This window comes from Rhipicephalus microplus, chromosome 3 (genome assembly GCF_043290135.1).
Source record: "Rhipicephalus microplus isolate Deutch F79 chromosome 3, USDA_Rmic, whole genome shotgun sequence".
Taxonomy (NCBI): domain Eukaryota; kingdom Metazoa; phylum Arthropoda; class Arachnida; order Ixodida; family Ixodidae; genus Rhipicephalus; species Rhipicephalus microplus.
The window spans coordinates 10,821,246-10,839,426 of NC_134702.1; the positions used below are offsets into that span (position 1 = coordinate 10,821,246).

Here is an 18,181-nt window from a genome sequence, read left to right on the forward strand (position 1 = left end):
ATATAGTCCATGATTGCAATAATAGCGAAAGTTGGGCTAATTGGTGGTTCACACTTAGGAAGTAAAAACAGCGCAAAAATGTAGACAAAGACATAGGAAGAGACGACACCATGCGCGTTTGTCTCTTCCTCTGTCCTTGTCTATATTTTGGTGCTGTTTTTACTTCCCAAGTAGAGTCCATGAACGACTGTCCCAAACAGAGTGCAACACATGTACAAAAGGGGAGTCAAAGGACACCTTTTTTTTTTCTCTTCGAGTGTACGCTACACAACCGATCTCATTGAAAAAAAGAATTTACCTAGTTCTTTGCTCATTTTAAGGTGCTCTTTTTAATACAAAAGGGTCGAAAACAGCACTTTTCACCGACCTCACACCTTGTCAAATTTTTTTTTCGTTTTTAAAGTACTCCTGTATAAACTCCTACGTTCCTAAGCTACTCGATTTCGTCGAATGACAATGAAACAAAACAAAAGACTTCGACCTAAATTTTACCAGTCGTCAGGCGTGTTTGAGAGTGATAAAGTAAGCTCATCTTTCTACATATATTGTGTTTGATGCTGTCTATTATTTTCTACAACACACCGCAAAACACCTTTTAAAACATCCAAAGCCTCTAGAAAGTGTGTCGCGATCCCTATTACCCTTTTTAAAGGCGCACTGCAGGGACACATTGAATTAATTTACACCGATAATTTTTACTCTGAAAATTGACAGCGTTGATTTCACTGCTGCATGTTGATCATAGGTGAGATAATTAGTGTCAAATGTCTCGGTTTTAAAATCCCTGCCGTAATCGCTGATGGTGACATCGCGGAATTAATTTTTTTCCTTTATTCTATTTGCATTGGCTGAACGTATTTGCCTGAAACTTGACATGTGAGGTTTATTGCTCCCTGAGAAGACATTGCACGTCATCTGTGACAGTTTGTAACTACGGAAGCCGTATTATAGACACCTTCATAATATATGACGTCACATCGACTGGTGCGAGAACTCCAAGGCGGCGTCACTATCGGCGTTTACTTTTTGCGCTTTTTCTCGATCATCGAGGAGCGCGCCTTCTCGCCACAGGCATGTCATTTACGATATATTAAAACAGCAGTTTACTGATAGGAGACAATGTTTGCAGAAGCATTATTTAAAGGTTACCCAAGGACAAGCTCAGCGCGGGAGCCCTCGCTGTCTGCAAAATTTGAAGGGCACAATCGCGCAGGAGTTTACTCACGTGATCCCTGTACTGTGGTGATGGGGAATTAAAGGTAACGCTATATTCTGCTTTACAACATCTCGAGAACGTGGGAAAAGTTAGGGACAGAACAAACGGGCATTTTCCTTTTCTGCCTCTATTTGGAGCTTCCTTTCCCAACTTTGCATGGGCTGTCAACATCCTGTTGCGGATCTTCACCAACTTGCGCAAGCGTCAACTCTATCTTCTGTGGCCCTAAGGCTAAGTGCCCTTAGGAAGATTGTATAGGAGAATGAAAAAAATAAAAATACGGAGCACACCATGGATATTTATTGCATAAGAGAAACAAACACGAAGACTAAAAAAGAAACTGTAAAAACGCTGTTGTTATTATTATCGCATACAGAACACTAATAACATTCTGTGCAGAAATACTAATATAATATTATTGTGCAGAAGAAATAGGTTACACTATAGCTGATCATGGCAAACAAGCACTGGTATAGGAAGCGTGGTGCTTGTATGGGGCCACTTATAAAAATGCACGACAAAAGTTCCCAGAAAAATAATCTGTCTCGTTTTCGGTATGCCCCGCCGCGGTTGTCTATAGTGGCTACGGTACTCGGCTGCTGACACGCGGTTCGCGGGATCGATTACCGGCTGCGGCGGCTGCATTTCCGATGGAGTCGAAAATGTTATAGGCCCATGTGTTCAGATTTGAGTGCACGATAAAGAACCCCAGATGGTCAAAATTTCTGGAGCGCGCCAATACGGAAGGAAGGAAAATAGCAGGAAAAGAACGGCAGGGAGGTTAACCAGCCTATAGGCAGCCGGCTTGCTACCCTGCGCATATGAGGGGGATGGGGGAGATGAAAGATAGGGAGGAGAGAGGGAAGAGGGATAAACACAGCATATTAGGCAGCACACGCGCGAATATGGCGTCTCATAATCGTATGGTCATAATCATCAGCCTGGACGTAGACAGACTGATGATGATGATGAATCATATGGTGACAAATCAAACGTCTTTTTCTTTCGTCTTCATACTCGTCCGGCAAGGAATATATTAATGTCTTGAGAACTTGTCTGTCGTACATTTTGGTTAGTGGAACACCTGCTGCTCTATTAATATGCTGCCGTCTGTCATAACGTGACCAAATAATACGGAAATTTGTTCCTTCTGCACCACACCATTATTCTAAAACCAACGTTCTCATTGTTCTTTAGTCTTTCCTTGTTTGCGTGTTCCACGTGCTCATATTTGGGTACACGTTAAAGAACCCCAGATGGTCGACAATTCTGGAGTCCTCCACTACGGCGTCTCTCATAATCATATGGTGGCTTTAGGACGTTAAACCACACATATGAATAACTTTGTCTGCGTGTTTTTACCTCCCACTTCTGTAAAGCACTGCACCTGCATCAAACATCAGTGTCACTACTAACACAGCTAGCCCCTCGAAAGCCACAAGGAGGTGTGAATCAGTACGAGGAGTGGACGTACGCATTAATGCGACCTCCGTGGACAATAGGGACGATTGCCGCAAGTCCGTTAGCGTGGACACGGCATTTGATGCGAGATATCGAGCTTTGCTCCGCCAGCGAAATATGACTCCTACTTCAGAAATAATACGCTTTCGTTAGCTAGCGCGAATCGGTGACGGAGCAGAATCGGCACTGCGGTTTCGCAAGTGACGCGACGATTAGACAGCTTCTTGAAACGCGCAGCAGTTTATAGCCGCTCGTCCAATTCTTCGGGGTCGGGCCGCGTGATCCTCTTAAACGGACCCAAACTTTCGTGGCGCCTTCTTGTGGTACACAGCTTCAAGGACGACGTCGACGCGGGAAGCGCCACGACGGCAGTGACCCGCTTTCCGAGCTGCCCCGGCCGGAGCACACCGCGGTGCTATTCACACCCCGCACAAACACATCGATGCACACCACGATGCTGTTTCAGATGCTCGTTTTAAAGTCGATTCGGAATGCCAGGTGGGAAATCATAGCCCCAAAGTTTGCAATCTGTCGCTTAATTGACACCATTTCTGTCGTCAGCCGCCGCAAGAATGTGTCGCATACGAGACGTCTTCGGTGGCTCGAGATTCTCTTTGAATTACCGCATATACTTGTTTATATGCACTTTTACTCGTTGATAATCAAATGTGCTGTTTTTTATTGTCCTCGGCCTAATGATCCACTGCTTTAATTCCTTTCCTCAAATTTCATTTTGAACTAGTCAAGAGAGTTCGCAAGTGTTGAAAATTGGTTGACTTGGTTCGTCGTCCTTGAACCGGTATAGCGCATTACGGGAAAGAGATATGCCTGCCAAGCAGACATCACCGCGAACTGAGAATTGAGCTTCACCGGAAAATTGCATCGAATATGTGTACTTGAGCAAGCACAGAAGAACACCCGAACGTAAAAAAATGATATAGTATCGAGATAACATGTTTTTTTTTTCTTTACCGTAATTGTAAGCTATATTTTAGCATTAAGTGTCTTTTTTCCTTGCTTACTTCGTGCACGACAATTACAATCATTTTCATCGCTTTTTTTTTCTTGTTACTTCGCATGGTTGTTACGTTGAGGCATCTGAACATGCTTCGCCTAACTTCTGCGTGCTTCTAATGTTTTGCTTCTCTCTTTCTCGTTCTTCAAGAAGAAAGGGGTAGATTGCGAGAGGGTCAGGTTTAGGTACGCGCATATAATAACAAAAAAGATAGTGCACAAAAGAGTGGGAAAATTCCGATGCCACTGGCGCCTCGCGATGAGTGTGCAGAGTGATAGTCTTTCTCGCCGTGAGCGGCGTTACGTTTCCAACGGCGTCACGCGCTTTCTCGCCGAGCGCGTATACACCTTACGCGATGAAGCTGTGCGCATAGAAGAAGAAAAAAAAAGCGACAAATGCAAGAACGGCGCCACATGGCTCCTACGGTTTTCATCCGGTGGTCTCCTCTCGTTTCCGAGGTCCTTGCGCCGCGTCCGGCGAGCTTCCCAGGAGGTGTGGGAACAACGCTGATATCCGGTCTACGAGACATTCTATCCAGATGGCCGTGAAGAGCTTCGCCCTCGCCGTATACGGTGCGTGCCCCTTCAGGACCATGGCTTTTTTGTCTGTTCGAACAGCTTGGGAAAGGCACTTCACCTTCCGACCAGGAATACACGTGGAGCAGATAAAGAGTTATGCTGGCGGGAAAATGCCGTCTACCGTAGTAGGCTTATGAAGACAAATAACCATACAAGCTTGCTTAGAATACTCGGTACGGTAAAAGCGTAAGCTGAAGGGGAAGCCTTCAGAGTCAGCTGTGAACTTTCTTATAGGACACCTGCCAAGGGCGAAGACAGTATCCTGGTTTGAACTGCTGGTTCATAACTGAAGAAACTTCGCGGCACAAATTGAACGAAAACAAATTATAGGTCCCCTTTTTTCCTTCTTGTTCTTCCGTGCTACATTTCCTTGTTCTATTTGCTCCGAAAGGTTTCGTGAGATTACGTCGCCAGAAATGCTCTCCGGGTTGGGGGTTAATGTGTAGGCTATTCAATCATATTTTACGTAATGTAGTGCGTGCGCTTGTGTGCCTGCACTTATTATTCAACAACTTGGGGATAAATGGGGCTTTGTACAAAGCGCACGTTAACTAATGCAGTGCTTACGAAAATTACGTGACAAAAATAATACAAGAAGGTGTGTCTCCAAAGTATAGTGCTAAATAATATCTGCTGAGTGCACATGATTTCGTTGCTATGGTTCTGGCTACGGAACCATGTGGCCTCAAAATAAAAATGTCTCTTGATAGTATTGAGAGCAGATTCTTCTGCCAGTTTCAGAATAGCATTAGTGCATTGCAGGTTGCATTTGTCGCCTAGTCGGCCACCATATTTAATTGCGTAAATTTACTTGCTAATTGCATTGGCACGATATACGGGGATAACGGATTAGTTTCAGGAATGGGGCCTCGCAAAGCACATGCCATCGCAATGAAAAGCTAATAAGCGAGGTATTGTTCATTTTGATATGCCCCGTTGGGATTTCTTGCGCGAATTTTTTTTTTGTTTAAACCACCGAGTTTTGTGAGAAAACAGCATTGTCTGCTACCACTGATTTTTCATAATCTCGCTTCCACTGAAAAAAAAAGGATGAAAAAGAAGTGTCTGGCTATATATGACTGACACTTGGGAACTGCCAATGTGTTTTGTATTTCAGAATACGGCGGACGTACTGCATATAATCCGTCGGATTGATTGATATGTCGGGCTTAACACCCCAAAATCACCATATGAATATGATAAACGCCGTAGTGGAGGGCTCCGGAAATTTCGACCACCTGGGGTTCTTTAACGTGCACCCAAACCTGAGCACACGGGCCTACAGCATTTTCGCCGGCATCGAAAATGCAGCCGCCGAAGCCGGGATTCGATCCCTCGACCTGCGCGTCAGCAGCCGAATACCCTAGCCACTAGACCACCGCGGCGGGGCATACTCCGGCGGAAGTTCGGCCATCGGCTGCAGCCCCATCACGAGTGCAGCAAGTAGCTTTTGCTGCACGTCAACTCCATATGAAGTGAAAGAAAGAAAAAAGGATAGTTAAGTAAGCCAGCATCTCGCTTTCAATAGCTTGCATATATAGCGCTGGGGAGGGGGGTGAAAACTATAGGAGGAGAGAAAGAAGACGATGGCTGCTAGGTATAGTTTTAATAACATCTGGGATATCATCAAGATATAATCATGGAGGATGCCGCAGTGGAGGGTTTCGGAAATTTCGGCTATCTGGTGCTCTTTGATGTGCACTGACATGACACAGTACACACCTCCACGATTTACGCTCCACCAAAACGCGACTACCGTAATGGGATCGAACCCGTGACCTTCAGGTCAGCAGCCGAGAACCGTAACAGATTGATGCACCATGGCATATATATTGTCATGTGTGGTTCTGACCAACGTTTATAGATATATTTCAGTTTCGAAACTCCGCCGCCGAAGCCGGGCGCGTCTTACTCCTAGGGGGTGTGAGGGCGCTGCGGTCGACTTTTGCGCGGTGCCGACGGGCCGGCCGGTGCAGGCCTGCGTTTCGGTGTGCCAGTGGCCATGGTTTTCTGGGTCGTGCTGTGGGGTTGCTCGTTGTTTTCTTTTTGTTTTGTGGTTGTGAACTGTGTATGTGCCGTTAGTGAGTGACTGCCGATAGATTTGCTCGTTGTTTTCTTCTCGTTTTGAGGTTGTGAACTGTGTTTGTGCTGTGAGTAAGCAACTGCCGATGATAGATTTGCTCGCTGTTACGAACAGTCAACAAAGTCGCCGGCGTTCAAGGCCAGCCGCTCTCCCCCACGAAGTGCTGTCCGATTCCTCGCCGTGTCCCAGGCTTCACATGTGAAATGCCATAACATTCAGCCAACATGCCGACGTGTTTTGTGCCTGGCTGCACAAGCGGATATAGGAGTAACCCCGACAAGCGGCACTTTTTTGCCCCACCGTCGGACCCCGAGCTTCTTGACAGGTGGCGAAGGGCTATTCCCCGCGCTGATAAGTTGCTCAGCAAAACACGCAAGGTGTGCGACGTTCACTTTCAGCCGGCAGACATCACGAAAACATAAGCATATCATCAATGGTGAAGTGGTGGAGGTTGAGCGGGGTGCATGGGCTCTGAAAAGTGGTGTCGTTCCGACGCAATTCCCGAACTTACCCAGCTATCTGTCTTCTACACTGAAGAGGCGGCGGTCGCCGAAAAAGAGAGCAAGTGCTTGTCGGCGTGCAGAGACTGTGTCTTGCCACCCACCTCCCGAAGAGCCAAATGAGCTTCCGAGTAATTGCGAGAGCACTGATCTCTCGTACATTATCGAGAACAGTGCTTCACTGCGGCTACCTCGGAATTGGCAGTTGTCAATTGTGGAGGATGAGCCAGAAAACAGCCGGCAAGCAGTTTCATACGAGACATGGATGAGCGCAGGTGTTTTCTCTATCATGAAGAGCGTTGTGATATGAGAAGATCTTACGTACGTTATTTCAGCGAACGGAAAACTGCTGCAAGAGTCGCTTGTTGACGTGCGGGTACGCTCCCAGAAAGACGTTGAAGCAATAGTGCAAATTGTGCACAGTATGAAATTCTGCCTTGGGTGCACCCGCAGTGAGGTCAGCGGTTCCGGAAAATCTGCAGAAGGAAGTGAAGCTGTGCACCACAAAGACTGTACAGTTTTGACAAATGCTGACAAAGGAATGTGTGTCATGTGTGTTGGCACACATTGAGAGAGAAAGAAGGCAAAACTTGTTTGAAATTGCACAGTTGTTTTCTGAAGTGTGTAAATAAAGAAGATTGCATTTTGAATTTTATTACTTGATTGTCTCGTGTTCTTCACCTTAGTTGCATGCATGCGTGATTTTTTTGTCTAATGTGGGAAACTGGCAGTAAAAATACCAGCGAGAAATATATGCAAAGCATGAAAATACTAGTGAGGACGAGGCATACTAGTGAGGACGAGGCCCTCGTTTGGGCATACCCGGCCCAAATGAGGGCCGGGTATGCAGGGCGCAGTTAAAGCATAAGCTTGTGGCCTCGAATGTTCCGAATGCGTAGAAAATAATACAGCGGTGCGTTGCGACACGCATTAAGAACATCACACACCAGAGTGGAGCGCTTAAGATTTAAAAGCTGCAACGGGCGTAATAAAATCAGACGGCTTGCTAAGCCCGCTGCGCAAGCGCAACGTTGGAGCTAGCAGACGACGCTCGCAACGATAGCGCAATTCTCGACTGCAGCGCCGCGGTGTCAGGAACCGCAGCGGGCCGGCTGCGTTCAATGGCCGCGGCGGCGAGTTTCTAAACTGAAATATATATTTATAAACGGTGGTTCTGACAGGGTTGGACTGCAAGTGCGACTTTGTTAGTCACTTTACTGGATCTTTAAGAGCGTCAACCATTTCGCATTACGTATGTGTGTGCGTTCTCTTTGTGTCCACTTGTCCGACTGCCCAGCACCACTCCTCACTGGCCAAAGCAAATATCCTCTAAAAAAGTTGAATTTTAGTTCATCGAAGTAAAAGCAAGGAGATACCGCGGAATGGTGGTTGTTCCTTCGGTGTTTTGCTGTTATTCTCTTCTTTTGGTTTGTGTTTAGCTGTTTTGTGTGTTTTGCTGTGATTCCTAAAGTTAAAGTTTTTAAAGACACAAAAAAATAAACAGTGCTAAGACAGGACAAAGGAAGGTGACACACGAGGACGAGAGCTCACTTTCATTTGTCTAGTCTTAGAGCTGTTTTTTTTTTTTAACTTTAGACTTATGTATTCCAGCTATAGCCTGCCTTTCGGGATCTTCTCCAGTTCAAAGTGTCTAAGTGCGGTTCTCTTTGATCTGAAGTGATGGTTTGGCGAACAAATGGTCATATACCGTTCTGTATGTGATTGCGAGAAAAAAAAATTTTTGGAGAGAGGGGGGGAGGGCATGGGCCTGGTGTGCTACCCAATAGTTAGACCACCGGCTAGGTCATCCGCTGGTTAGGCCACTTTGCTGCCACTTTGCTGGTGCTTCCTTCTCTCGAAACTCCGTATTTGCTTCTCGTTGGTGGCGCTGTTCAAGCCATGCAAAGTCATGATCAACTGCCCTACCCCCAGTCACTCTGGTCGTGTGACCTGCTGGCGCAGTTACCATGATACCGTCCTTGCCTTTCATATCGTGGTCACGTGACCTGGCTCTGCTCATCGGTGACACAACCGGACGGTGAAAAAAGGTCGACCTAGAATAGTGCCGCGCTAAACAAGCGCAAAAAATTATGGCCGTCGGCCTCTATAGGCGTCGGCTGATATCAACATGTGTGAGGCACAAAATCACGTGATTACGACTTCGTGATGTCAGAAGTCATAATAATGCGTGACGTCGCATGATGACGTCATCACCTGATCTCTTTATGGCTATTTTCGCGCAATGTATACACGGACGACGAGACAGACACCACGGGCGCAGACAGACACCACCATTGTGCCTGTGATGTCTGTTTCTTCTCGTCTGTGTGTATACATTGCGCAGACATAGCTATGAATCAACCAACTCGCCCAACTTTCAGTACTCTTCATCTCGTCAGTTTCTTAGTCGTGGGTCGATCTAGAAGGCAGTGCACATTAAGATGATGTGAAGAATGCTTTCAATGCCTCCAACACTGGATGCAATCAAAGTAAACCACGTTAGATTCAGAAAGCCTTTGGGTGGGAACGGAATGTGGGGGAGGGGTGCAGATGAAGCAAGGCTGGCCTCTTGTGTCTATTTTCGCGCCTCATATTGAATTGTGAAGAGCTGGTGAACACTTTGCTCGTTCTGGCTTGGCTATAGGCTTTTACCCTATCACCTTTCTCTTTCCCACTCTTTGATATTCTCATAGAGTTTCCTAAAATTAACTAGAGGGGACTCTGGCGCTGCGATCGTTCGGCGGCCATGGGAATATTGGGTGGTACATCGATTTGCCTAGTCTTCGTACTTGCGGGCGGCGGATCCCACTTGTGGCTTCGTTTAAGGCTGTGTTTCTTTTATTTATTTTTTTGAAGGAAAGAACGACCCCTTTGGAACTTCACGACCCGATTTGAAATGGTAAGCCTAAAAGAACACCGCGGTGAAGCGCAAGCACTGAACATTTTCTGATTGTGTGTGTGTGTGTGTGTGTGTGTGTGTGTGTGTGTGTGTGTGTGTGTGTGTGTGTGTGTGTGTGTGTGTGTGTGTGTGCGAGCGCGTGCGTGTGCGTGATAACAACTTCACCCGCACGAACACATACGGAGCCAGAAGTACGAAGATTAGACAAATCCGTGTACTACCCATCATTCCCATGCTCGCTGAAGCGCCGTGCGTTGCAGCTGCCACAGACACTACAACGTTAGAGTTCCCTCTAAGGCTAAGGATATTTAGGAAACTATATGGGTATGCTGTTTTGGTAGAGCATTGTCTTCCCTTTTTTCATAATATATATATATATATATATATATATATATATATATATATATATATATATATATATATATATATATATATATATATATATATATATATATATATATATATATATATATAAAATCTTAGTGCACTTGAAGTTGTAAAACACTATGTCTACTTAGTACAGGTAATAACGGCGGAGCCGAACCACGAGATTGAAGTAACTAGAATAAAAATGGGGTGGAGCACATTTGGCAAGCACTCTATAATCACGACAGGTAGATCGCCACTATCCCTCAAGAGGAAAGTATATAACGGCTGCATCTTGCCGGTACTGAGCTACGGAGCAGAGGCCTGGAAACTTACAAAGAGGGTTCAACTTGAATTGAGGAGGACACAGCGAGCAATAGAACGGAATATGGTAGGTGCATACCTTTAAGAGACAAGAACGTAGCAGGGTGGATCAGGAAACAAATTGGGGTTAAGGATATCGTAGTTGAAATAAAGTAGAGGAAATTGACAGAAGTCGAGCATGTAGCACATAGACAGGATAACCGTTGTTCATTAAGGGTAACTAACTGGATTTCCAGAGAAGGCAAGCGTGTTAGGGGGAGACAGAAGGTTAGATGGGCAGATGAGACTAAGAAGTTTGCGGGTATAAACTGGTAGCAGGAAGCACAGGACCTAGTTGACTTGGGGAATATCAGAGAGGTCTTTGTCCTGCAGTAGACATAGTCATGATGATGATGATGATAATGATGGTGGTGGTGGTGGTAGCAGTCGATTCCCTGTAGATTTCTTCCAGAATATTTATGCGTGCTTCGTCGACGCCCTGATTCCGCAGTGAGTGCATTACTGCTTGGGCTGCATATGTTTCTACATTAAAATATTCAATCAAGATTCATCGACTGCATATTCCGTTCACTAAGCACTCCTTGCGAATGTCATTAGTCTAGTTGTATAAACAACCCTTCGTAGGTACTACTATTGCAGAGGACTTCAGCATAAATCACAAATACGAGTAGTTTGTTCGCAATCAAGTTGAAACGTGCGTTCTGACATCTGGGTCCGTCCTTTGTAACACGGCGTTCGAAAAAGGAACTTCAATAAAGCTTTGCTGCAACCTATAAAGTTGGGACATAAATTTCAGGGTGAAAACGTTAGCGTGGAGCACGGTGGGCTACAGAGAAGGAATGAGACAAGCACTGACTGGCAACTGCTTTAGTATTCTCGTGACCATCCACAAGAACGTGTGATTGCACCGCATATTGCATACAAAGATAATTAATGCGTGAACAGTAAACTTCTTGGCAACCACGTAATCATGATCGCATGAGAGGCGAACAACCGTTTTCGTCTACCTTGCGAAGTATCGCGAGGCAATGAGCTTTGTTCTTTGCCTAAATTGCAATGTGACTGGACTTACTTCTTCAAACGTGTTTCTTCATTGTATGGCTACGCACTCAGGGATATCGTGTTACCAAACGAGGTTAGAAACAGCACAAAAAAAACGCACATCTTCAGCAACTTCTGTGTGTTTGGTAACATTGAAATAGCTGGTCAATTTGTGCTGCACTTTCTTCTTTGCAACGCCCTGACTGCAAATTACTTCGAAAATAAAAAAAATAAAAAAATAAAAGGATAGTATACCGAGGATTAAACGTAGGATTTCTAGATGTGCCTGTTTTGGGCAGCATCTTGGGCAGGATCTGACCATGTTAACTGCATGAAAATAACGCCAAGTAACGTTGGACAGGAATACAAAGGGCAAACGTGTTGGGCCGAAAAACGTACTTTTTTCGGAATCGTATCAACGAGCTTCCATTGTATCTGTGTTTACCCATCGTGGGCGTTCCTTATCGCCTTTGCTGCAAGATAACTCAGACCGACGCGTCTCCACTACGCAAAGTTTCCCCAGCGGGCGTGCTAGCGGTTCCCTGTACACCGGAGGAGCCTAGTGACGATAGTGCACCTCGGACTCACCCTGATGACGTTTCCGAGAACGGCCGGGCTGATGAGGGTGATCAGCGCTGCGACGGCCAACACTCGCCTTCCCTGCTGCGATGTCGTCGTCATGGCGGAAAAGGACGCAAAGTTCTCGTGCACCACCTCTCTGAGCCACACAAAGGGAGAGCAACAAATAGCCGCGCACGATACGCAGAAGTGCTGCTGCTGCTTCGCGGGAGCAGGCGTGAGCGAACATTGAAAGCCCGGCGGCAGGCGGCGATCTTTTAAGAGCGTAAGCGGCGGCTTCGCGAGAGAGGTTGGCGAGAGAGATGGCAGAGGAGGAAAGATTGCGCGGTGCGCGCGCTTTTTCCATTGGGGGTTGTATACCCGGGCTGTTCGTGCTGCACAAATCCGCGTCGGCGACCAATGGCGACGAGGGATGCCGAGATAACACCGACCAATGAAAAAGACGCTACGTACGCCCATTCTCTCACACACGCACCGAGATGGTCGACAGGTCCCAGGGTCCCCCTGGCCGAAGTGGTCTTCTTTTGTCTTCTAGGTCAACGCTTGGATCCACCGCTGCCTTCCTCCGAAAGCTTGCTGCACCTGAAGCGGTTTTGCTCGGCCTCCGTAATCGTCGAACTTTTGACCAAGCTACGATGTCATGTGATAGCGTCATGACTGCGTCACAAGTTTCGGTGGTCTGTGACGTCATCGCATGATGCTTTTTTTTCCCCTGTCAGTGGTGTTGAAGTCGACGCCATGGTACACCGATACCCAACTTTGGCCTTTTGTGAATCATTTAAGGTTTTTCGCCTTGATCACTTTGATCACGTTGTCCTGGCATGCGTGAACCGTCAATCCAGGCGGCAAAGTGATTATATTTCGCCGCGTCGGTCCGTCATGGCTGCAGGTATGGTGCCCACAGGATGCCACGACCTCCTTAGCTAGAAAGTTTTTTTCATGGAGGAGGAGGAGTGTGGGCGGGGGGCATAGAGCGAATATGAACTCTCGATATCATCTCCCTCGCCATGCCACGGGAGAGTGCGGATTCCAGCGGCTCTGTGACACTTCGACATCCAACATCCAAGGTGGAACTGATGTGTACGCATGTACCTTCATAACGCCCTGTTCAGTTGAACTCCGACAATGCAGAATACGTGGGTCAGACGAAAAAAAAAGAATCAAAAGAAAGAGAAACATGCTCTGGGTGAACCATGCTAGGCATCATTTTAATTGTAAATTTCCTTCGCGTGCAGGACCAATTTCATTATCAATAACATCTTCGACCTCACTAATGTTACAAAAAGAACATCATGACAAATAAACGCAACCATTCGCTTTCCGCACGAGTTCGTTTCCTATACACCACACCACACGGGTTATTTGAGATGATGCAACAACACCGGCTGTGGAGTCATTACGATGGCGCCCATTTACAAGAAGTCGGTGACACGTCTTGAGGTGACACCTGGTTGTGCCGGAGCGTACTGGAATCAATGGCACAGATAAAAGCATAAACAAAATACATTTCATATAAAATAATGAAGAAATGGAATTTATAGGGCTCCTTGCTTGGTTTTACACGACCTGAAATGGGTACTGACACGAAAATCTTCAGTTATTTCTCTCTTTCTTTTGGGGGGGGGGGGGGGGGTTCAAATTAAGGATGATGCCCCTAAGAGCCTAGAAAACCTAGTGCTAAATGTGAGTGCATCCTGAAAAGTAATTACAGTATGTTATTAAAAGCTTGTTTCCCTACCCACTGTTCTCTGACGTCACGAGAACCCTTGTGCGTCGGCAAAACTTCTCGTCACGCGCTCAAGCAAGATATAGTGATGTTTCCACGGCTGCTCCGCACCGTAGCTCCATTGGTGGCCCGAATGCGGCCATATTGAATGTTTTGATAGCGCATAGGCGGCGATCTTGAGCGTTTTAGTATTTGACGCCATGACAACTAGCTAGACTGCAGCGTGACGTCCCTATATCTAGTACTTAGCCTGACGCCAAGCTATAGTGCGAATGTTGGTGGGTGCACCATAGAAAAATTGCCTTTAATATTAAAACAATATATCTTATCAGCATTCTCTGAGCTTCACACTTGCACAGTGTCATCTCTATCTACAGAAAGTTTGTATGGCTGAGTGAATTCACCTTCCTCCAAAATTGGCAGATCCCACGTACAGTGTGAATCGATTATGTGCGAAGCACGAATGGGAAATGTTGATATTTCACTCCAAAATCAGTACGACATTACGAGGCGCAGGTAAATGATACCGTACATGACTACCGTGTCATGATTATCATGTTTTCATGTGTCATTTACCTTAGTCATCTGTTCACGTCACGTTATACCAAATTTAGCGTATGTGGAGCTATAGCGAAACGGCCGCGAGCACGCTATGAGCGTGGTATGTTGTCATGTTCTTACATGACAAGCGTGTCAAGACTATCATGTTTGCACCATTCATATTTTTGAGCATCCATTGCCGTCACGAAACGCCAAATTCGGTATATGTGGAGCTAGCAAAACGGCCGCGAGCGCATCATGAAGGGCCCAATGTACTCCAGTGTAGCGTTGACGTGCGCGCCCGCTGGGCACAGCGACGCTACGTTAGCAAAACGCGAGCACTCTATAATCTGACGCCAGGCGCGACCAGCGTCCGTCGGCGCGGCCCGACGGCAACCGGCGCGAAATGTGACATGCTGCATTTCGCACCAATGCGTTACCCAGACAACACTGCGTCTTCCTTTTTTCGTGACGGAGGGACGCCGGACGCGCTGAAACGCGTATGCGTCAAAGAAGCGCAGCGCGGCACACGCCTGCGAGTATAATGGCAGGACCAACGTTACTAGAACCAGGGCAGGACCAGCGCCCATGGCGTCGCAACGCCGGCGTGACGCGACTAAATGAACTCCATCGAGCACGCGCACCGCGTCGCGTCGAAATGTATTGGCACCTTGACTGTGGCATGTAGTCATGTTCTCACATGACACGCATCTCATGATTATCATGTTTGCACCATTCACATATATTCTTCATTCATTGGCGTCCCGTAATACCGAATTTGGCATATATGTGAAGTTAGCGAAATGACCGCGAGCGCTTCGTGAGTGTGGCATGTAGTCATGTTTTTACATGACACGCATGCCGTGATTATCATGTTTGGATGTGCCATTTACCTATGTCGTCCGTTCGCGTCGCATATTACCGAGTTTGGTACATGTGAAGCTATAGACACGCATCTCATGTTTATTATGTTTGCACCAGTATCATACCTTCGTCATCCATTCACATGCCATAATCAAATTTGGTATAAGTGAAACTAGTGAAACTACCGCCAGCGCATCATGAGCGTGGCATGTAGCCATGCTATTACATGACACGCATCTCATGATTATTATGTTTGCACCAGTCGCATACCTTCGTCATCCATTCACGTACCGTAATACCAAATTTGGTATATGGGACGCTAGCGAGACGGCCGCGAGCGCATCATGATCGTGGAACGTAGTCATGTTCTTACATGACACGCATGTCTTGATTTTCATGTTAGGGTCTGTCGCTTGCGTTCGCCATTGAATCATGTCAAACCTTACCAGTTTTGCAACATGCCATGTGAACGAAACCACCTCAAGAGCTGCAGGACCATGAAATGTAAATCATGACATACATGATGTACAATATTCATGGTTTTCATCTTATGACTAGGGAAATATGTTCTTCACACAGTCATGTTATGGCATACCAAGTTTGGTATCGATACCATTATCGAAACAGCCAGGTGATATAAAAGTCTTAGGCGGCTAGATAGATAGATAGATAGATAGATAGATAGATAGATAGATAGATAGATAGATAGATAGATAGATAGATAGATAGATAGATAGATAGATAGATAGATAGATAGATAGATAGATAGATAGATAGATAGATAGATAGATAGATAGATAGATAGATACGCTCAAAGTCGCCAAAGTACGCCAATAAATGCTTCGCATATAAAAGATCACTACCCCTGTGCTGAAAACCCGCCAATAATGAAGCCAATGAATGTACACTGCAGGGAACGGGATTTCTGATATTTTAAGTGTGTTGCAGTAGATATGATATAAATGTGAATAAAGTTAGGTAGACGAAAAGACACTTTGTCGACGACAAGAACCGAACCTGCAGCCTTCGGATTTTATTACATTTTCATTTCATTTGTTGGCAACCTCAAAGCCAAAGGCATTACACTGGGCAGTAAGAAAAAAAAAATTACGGCATATTCACGAGGGGAATGATGACGAGTGGAGTGAAGCGGATGGACGGATGTACGCACGGACGGACGCAGCTCTTCCCGCTCCGTGTGTCAGCAACGTGCCTATTTCGTAAAGGCGGTAGCTTGCTAAGCGACCTTCGTCCTCTCCAGAATTACGAGTCTGATAACCGCGTGCGCGGGAGTAGTGATGTTCCGTGCCGGGAATTTTCCCTTTTTCGGGGAACTTCCGCCTGTCATTTTGAGCCAAAGGGAAAAGGGTAACAATCTTCGTCATATTGCAAGGAATTTCAAAAAGGATGAAATTCTCCTATCACGACCTATATTAGCGGTCACGGTGCACCTTCATCTGCTGTAATCGTTTCTGACGCATGCACCACTCAAATGACCATAGATATTTGTTTCTGATATTTACGCGGAATGATTTCCAGTTCACTAATGGTGTTAGACTTGGAGCCCACAATTTGCAGTGTACTAACAGTATATAAATGAGTATAAAGTCATGCTTTTGTTGTGTGGCAGTGGAGAGGCTAGCCATGATTTCAGAAGTCGTCAGTACGTGAGACACGTGTAATTATACAATATGTGTGTCCGTGGATGGGGGTGGAAGTTAGTACTGTTGGACAGGACATTTTGCTGGAAATTTCATCAACGTTTGCAGGGGGAAATCCGCGAAATAGAGAATTTTCATCTCTCTGAATGAGAATTCTTCGATGTAGTACAGAACATCACTGCGTAGGAGAGACCACGCCAGAGAACACCACGCTCCCTGGAGGTGGCGCTTCGTGGAAGAGACGACCTTTAGAATGCGCCTAACGCGAGCTTATCGTGCTATCTCGCCACTGGTAATGAAAACGCGCTAAAGTTTCGAAGTTCTGAGGACTGCGAGTTGGCGTATAGAATTGGCTGCGAGATCGAGCAGAGTCGCCGCCTAGCGGCAACTGGCCGAAGAAGCGAAGTGTGGATTGCTCCATGCGTCGTCTGCTAGCCACGTCGCATTTCTACTAGTGTGCGTACGTCATGCACTTTCTCAAAGAGAGGTTTGTTCGGTTATGTCCACGCAAGTGTAACTGTTTCTACGTGTGCCTGAAACGCGGAAGGATGACTATGAAATACTTTCGAGCGGCAGGAAGGAAAAAACAAAAAGTAGAAGGCAGGGAGGTTAACCCGATACATGTCCGGTAGAGAGAGTGACCAAACATGTCGCGTTTCATTCGCGTTAAGCTACGTGGCTCAATTTCTTTTGACTGAGGCTGCAAGTTGCAACCTTGAAATAGGCAAGAGTGATTGTCGAAACGCTGGCTCTATAGTGACACCTTGTATTTCATGTTCAAGAATATTTCATTCCTTCAAGCTTCTATCTTCCTCCCTAAACTTCCGCTTCACACTGCAAACGTTATTTGGACACTGCCGATGGGTATTTCTCGGGTTTTTTTATATTAGTGTGTACTTTACACTATTTATATCATTATTCCCATCATTTTATTAATAAAAACAACGAAATGTGTCTCGTGATGTTGTTGGCCAGTGCACTTGGAAGCTACGTCAGGGACCACATTTGTGTCACTCTTTGATAACTGACGTTGAACACGAAGTGTTGCAAAGCAGGGGCCATAACACTCGTCGACCACAGCCAGCGGCATCGTCACAGCCAGCTCTATTGGCGTTGAACATCGCCACTGATATTCAGGTGATATACTGGCACGGGTGGTGTTGTGAAAACACTGTACGTTGTGCGTGGCTATACGCTATCACACTCGTTCGGAATGTTCCTGCCATCTTGAAAAGAAGGGTTCAAGATCAAAAGCCGAATTCAGTGTGAAATTAAGTTTTCCACGCTTGTGAAAACAAGGCGGCTTATATGAGTGCTAGCGTGTGGCG

The 18,181-nt window shown here is 46.1% G+C and overlaps 2 protein-coding genes across 4 annotated transcripts in view; one reads left to right on the forward strand and one right to left on the reverse strand.

Moving 5' to 3' along the window:
- The window catches only part of LOC119182515 (uncharacterized), a 54,844-nt gene extending 42,533 nt beyond the window's left edge, over nucleotides 1-12,311 (reverse strand). Inside the window, exon 1 of one of the 3 annotated variants that reach the window (XM_037433397.2) lies at nucleotides 12,072-12,311. In XM_037433397.2, the coding sequence (XP_037289294.2) occupies nucleotides 12,072-12,164 (93 nt within the window). In that variant the 5' untranslated portion in view covers nucleotides 12,165-12,311. The remainder of the gene's footprint in view (nucleotides 1-12,071) is intronic. The other 2 variants (XM_037433388.2, XM_037433390.2) reach the window with 2 other exon arrangements.
- Nucleotides 3,997-18,181, forward strand: part of LOC142803590 (basic helix-loop-helix ARNT-like protein 1) — a 75,076-nt gene continuing 60,891 nt past the window's right edge. Inside the window, exon 1 of the mRNA XM_075888878.1 lies at nucleotides 3,997-4,264. Coding sequence (XP_075744993.1) covers nucleotides 4,231-4,264 — 34 coding nt within the window. The 5' untranslated portion in view covers nucleotides 3,997-4,230. The remainder of the gene's footprint in view (nucleotides 4,265-18,181) is intronic.